The sequence below is a fragment of the Gekko japonicus genome, unplaced genomic scaffold, assembly GCF_001447785.1.
Source record: "Gekko japonicus isolate JY-2015 unplaced genomic scaffold, Gekko_japonicus_V1.1 scaffold25, whole genome shotgun sequence".
NCBI lineage: Eukaryota > Metazoa > Chordata > Lepidosauria > Squamata > Gekkonidae > Gekko > Gekko japonicus.
The window spans coordinates 517,544-521,442 of NW_015171502.1; the positions used below are offsets into that span (position 1 = coordinate 517,544).

General features: G+C 49.4%; 1 protein-coding gene across 1 annotated transcript in view; it reads left to right on the forward strand.

Annotated features, from left to right (window-relative positions):
- IL6R (interleukin 6 receptor) overlaps positions 1 to 3,899 on the forward strand; it is a 54,305-nt gene that overhangs the window by 31,486 nt on the left and 18,920 nt on the right. Inside the window, exon 5 of the mRNA XM_015419098.1 lies at positions 1,745 to 1,905. Within this exon, the coding sequence (XP_015274584.1) occupies positions 1,745 to 1,905 (161 nt within the window). The remainder of the gene's footprint in view (positions 1 to 1,744; positions 1,906 to 3,899) is intronic.

Consider the following 3,899-nt stretch of genomic DNA (forward strand, 5'->3'; position numbering starts at 1 on the left):
GGGGCTCGGCAGTGGAGCTGCAAGGCCGGCGGCGGCGGCCGGGACCGTTGGGGGCGGGGTGTGTGGCCTTATGACACACTTCCGGTGATGTCAGGGGGTGTGGCCTTATGACACACTTCCGGTGATGTCAGGGGGTGTGGCATATGCTAATGAGTCCCGCTAATGAGTCCCCCTAGCTCTTTTTCTACGAAACGACCCCTGATCCACAGAAGGCCATGTAAAGACGGTGAGGGGAACAAACAGAGGGGAAGGGTCAGAGGGCAGCTCCCACGTTGAGACAGAGAGAGGCATCCCATTCAAGGAGATATAATAGGTACACACCCTTAGAGTGATATAGCGACCCCCAAAGTCCAGGCATGCTGAGTGGCTCACTTCAACAGTTTCAGTGTGGGGGGAAAGGCTTGGGGGGGGGGGAGGCAGGAAACCTTCCTCTCCCTGCAGCAGCATCCCCAGTCCATAAGAACACAAGAGAAGCCGATGTTGGATCAGGCCAATGGCCCATCCAGTCCAACTCTTTGGGTGATTTCCCACAAGCACTCCTCCGCACTCACTCCTCCCTTTTGCCCCATGGTACCTGTCAATTTCACAGGAAGCTGCTGGGGCAAAATGCAGTCCTGCAGCAGCTTGTGTGAAATTGACACATACCATCGGGCCAAAGAGAAGAGTGAGCTCGGAGCAGCGCTTGTGGGAAATCACCCTCTGTCACACAGTGGCCAAAAATACCAAGTGCCATCAGGAGGTCCAGCAGTGGGGCCAGGAAACTAGAAGCCCTCCCACTGTTGCCCCCCTCCCCCCTCCCCCCAAGCACCAAGAATACCGAGCATCCCCTGCCCCACACAAGAGGTACTATCTATACCTTGTGGCTAAGAGCCACTGATGGACCTCTGTTCCATATGCTTATCTAATTCCCTCTTGAAGCCATCCATGCTTGTAGCCGCCACCACCTCCTGTGTCACTCTTTGGGTGAAGAAGGACTTCCTCTTATCCGTTCTAACCCGACTGCTCAGCAATTTCATGGAGTGCCCACGAGTTCTTGTATTGTGAGAAAGGGAGACAAGCGATGCTCCCTCTAAGCTGGGGAGTCTTGTGAGCAAAAATTCTACTTTGTGAGCTACTGGCATAAATGTTGTGAGTGAGCGATTTGGCTACTGCATATATTAGTTTGCTCTGGAGCCGTCCTTCCTGAGCTAAGACAAAAATGCGTGAGCCGGAGGCTAAAAAACTGTGAGCTAGCCCACACTCACTCAGCTTAGAGGGAACACTGCTCTGGAGCCATCCCTTCCTGAGCTAAGACAAAAATGTGTGAGCCGGAGGCTAAAAAATTGTGAGCTAGCTCACACTAACTCAGCTTAGAGGGAACACTGGAGACTAGTGCTTCTTTCTCTACCTGCTCTATCCCAGGCATAATCTTAGAAACCTCGATCATGTCACCTTTCTTCATAGGGAAAGTGTCCCAACCCTTTTATCGTTCTCGTTGCCCTTTTCTGCACTTTTCCTAATGCTATAATATCCTTGTCGAGGTGTGGTGACCAGAACTGTACATGGTCCATTTGGGCCCTCCTTTAAAAAAAAAAAAAAGCCATTCCCCATAGCTACTATGAGGCAGGAGGGAATCCGCGTTGGGTCTGAGGAACTAGGATCCAACTCTATAAAAACCTTTGGCCCTAAGTAAACACCCGTTGTTCCTAAAAGTTGACTTCTTCCTGCAGCCTTAAATATTTTGCCTTGCTGTCACCCCTTACAGTGAAGCCAGACCCACCAGAGAATGTCGTGGTGACGCCCGTGGAGAAGGCCCCCCGCAAACTTCTTGTGACCTGGCGTTACCCCTCCTCTTGGGGCTCCAGGATCTACCACCTCCAGTTCCAGCTCCGCTACCGGGCAGACATTTCACAGACATACTCGGAGGTTTGAGGCTGTCTTTTCTTTCATGAGGCTGTGGGTCAGAGCTCAAAGTGGGGTAAGGTGAGGTGGGACACCGGCTCACTTTTGGGCAGGCCTAACGCCCTCCCAGTTCATTTTTTAAATGGATGAAAACTATCCCAGGATGTTTTCAGAGGGGAGCTGTGTTGGTTTGCAGTATTATTATTTATTTATCGTATGGCAGAGTTACACACAGGAAGCACAGAATACTATAAAACAGAGAACCCAAGTTGATACAACGGGTATGCAGACTGACTGGGCAATCCCCCTAAATACTGATATCTAAATTTTCAGCCCACTCAATTGCAGCTGGGGAAGAGTTCAGAGAGCTCCGTCACATCTCCCTGGAAAGCACGATGCTCACATTCCTGTAACAGATGGAAAATAGTTTGGCAGGCTGCAACCCAGTCACATTCGGGTCCTTGTATTTTGCCCCATTTAAAGAACAGGTCTGCACAGCTGCCAAAGCCCGTTCGTATTCTATTAGCCGTCTTACATACTTTACGTGGCAAGTCAAATCCTGCGGGCCTCTCGTTGGTGCTTATCTGTAGTAAACGCAGTTAGGTTTGAGTCCAGTAGCACAGACATGTCAAACATATGGCCCAGGGGCCAGAACCAGCCTGTCCAGAGCTCTTATCCGGCCCACGAGCAACTGGCGGGGGGAACCAGCCCAAATGTGAACTGGGCCTATATTAGGGTGTTTTACCCCCTGCTGAGGTCCCTCTTTTCCCCAAACGCAGGCCCTCCCCGGGGCCTTCTCCCAGGTCCCCAGCGATCGCCCAACCCAGAGCTGGCAACCATAAAGGGCTGGTTTGGTCCCGAGGAGGGGTATGGGTCATGGTCAGTGGTAAAATATCTCTGGTACCTGGCATTACATTTTATTGCAAACATGGCCCGGACCGACAAGGTAACATTCATGTCAGATCTGGCCCTCGTAACAAATGAGTTTGACACCACTGAAGAGACCGACAAGGTTTCCAGGCTTTTGAGAGTCAAAGCTCCCTTCGTCAGATATGAGTAGGAATGGAGATCTGTGTCCTTCTATCTCATTCTGAAGGTGGGTGTGGTAGAGAAGGCTTCCGAAGGGTGCAGATGGCCAACGCATCTCGCAAGCGGCTCGATTAGAGCCGAGGGGAAGTGCTTCGGGGAATTCCAGGGTGGATCACTAGAAGAAAATGGTCTGGCTTATATCTGTCCAGGCAAGCTCGATTCGAGTCCAGCGACACTTTTTTTTAAAAAGGTTTTTTTTAATTGAAAATTTAACATCAGATACAAAGACAAATTAGTAGCAGTAAATTATCGTATGCCAAATACAGACTACCACATTACGAATCCCAATAAAAAGAGTAAGTACAACACAATACAATAGGTCTCAATACCACAGAAAATTAAGCCACGAAAAATTATGCCTATCAGGAGAAAAATGGTGTCAAAGGGTCATAGCAAACAATCAAGTATCAATGAAAAGCATCTATAACACAATTCTGATCAAGATGGTCTTTGTTTTGAGCAATAAAATCTAAAGCAGGGTACCAGAAATTATAATAGAAGAAGAGACAGAGGAGAAGAGATTGGATTTATACCCCGCCCTTCACTACCCAAAGGAGTCTCAGAGCGGCTTACAAACCCCTTTCCCTTCCCCTCCCCACAACAGACACCCTGTGAGGTAAAAGAAGAAGAAGAGATTGGATTTATACCCTGCCCTTCACTACCCAAAGGTGTCTTAGAGCGGCTTACAAACTCCTTCCCCTTCCCCTCCCCACAACAGACACCCTGTGAGGTAAAAGAAGAAGAAGAGATTGGATTTATACCCTGCCCTTCACTACCCAAAGGTGTCTTAGAGCGGCTTACAAACTCCTTTCCCTTCCCCTCCCCACAACAGACACCCTGTGAGGTAAAAGAAGAAGAAGAGATTGGATTTATACCCTGCCCTTCACTACCCAAAGGTGTCTTAGAGCGGCTTACAAACTCCTTCCCCT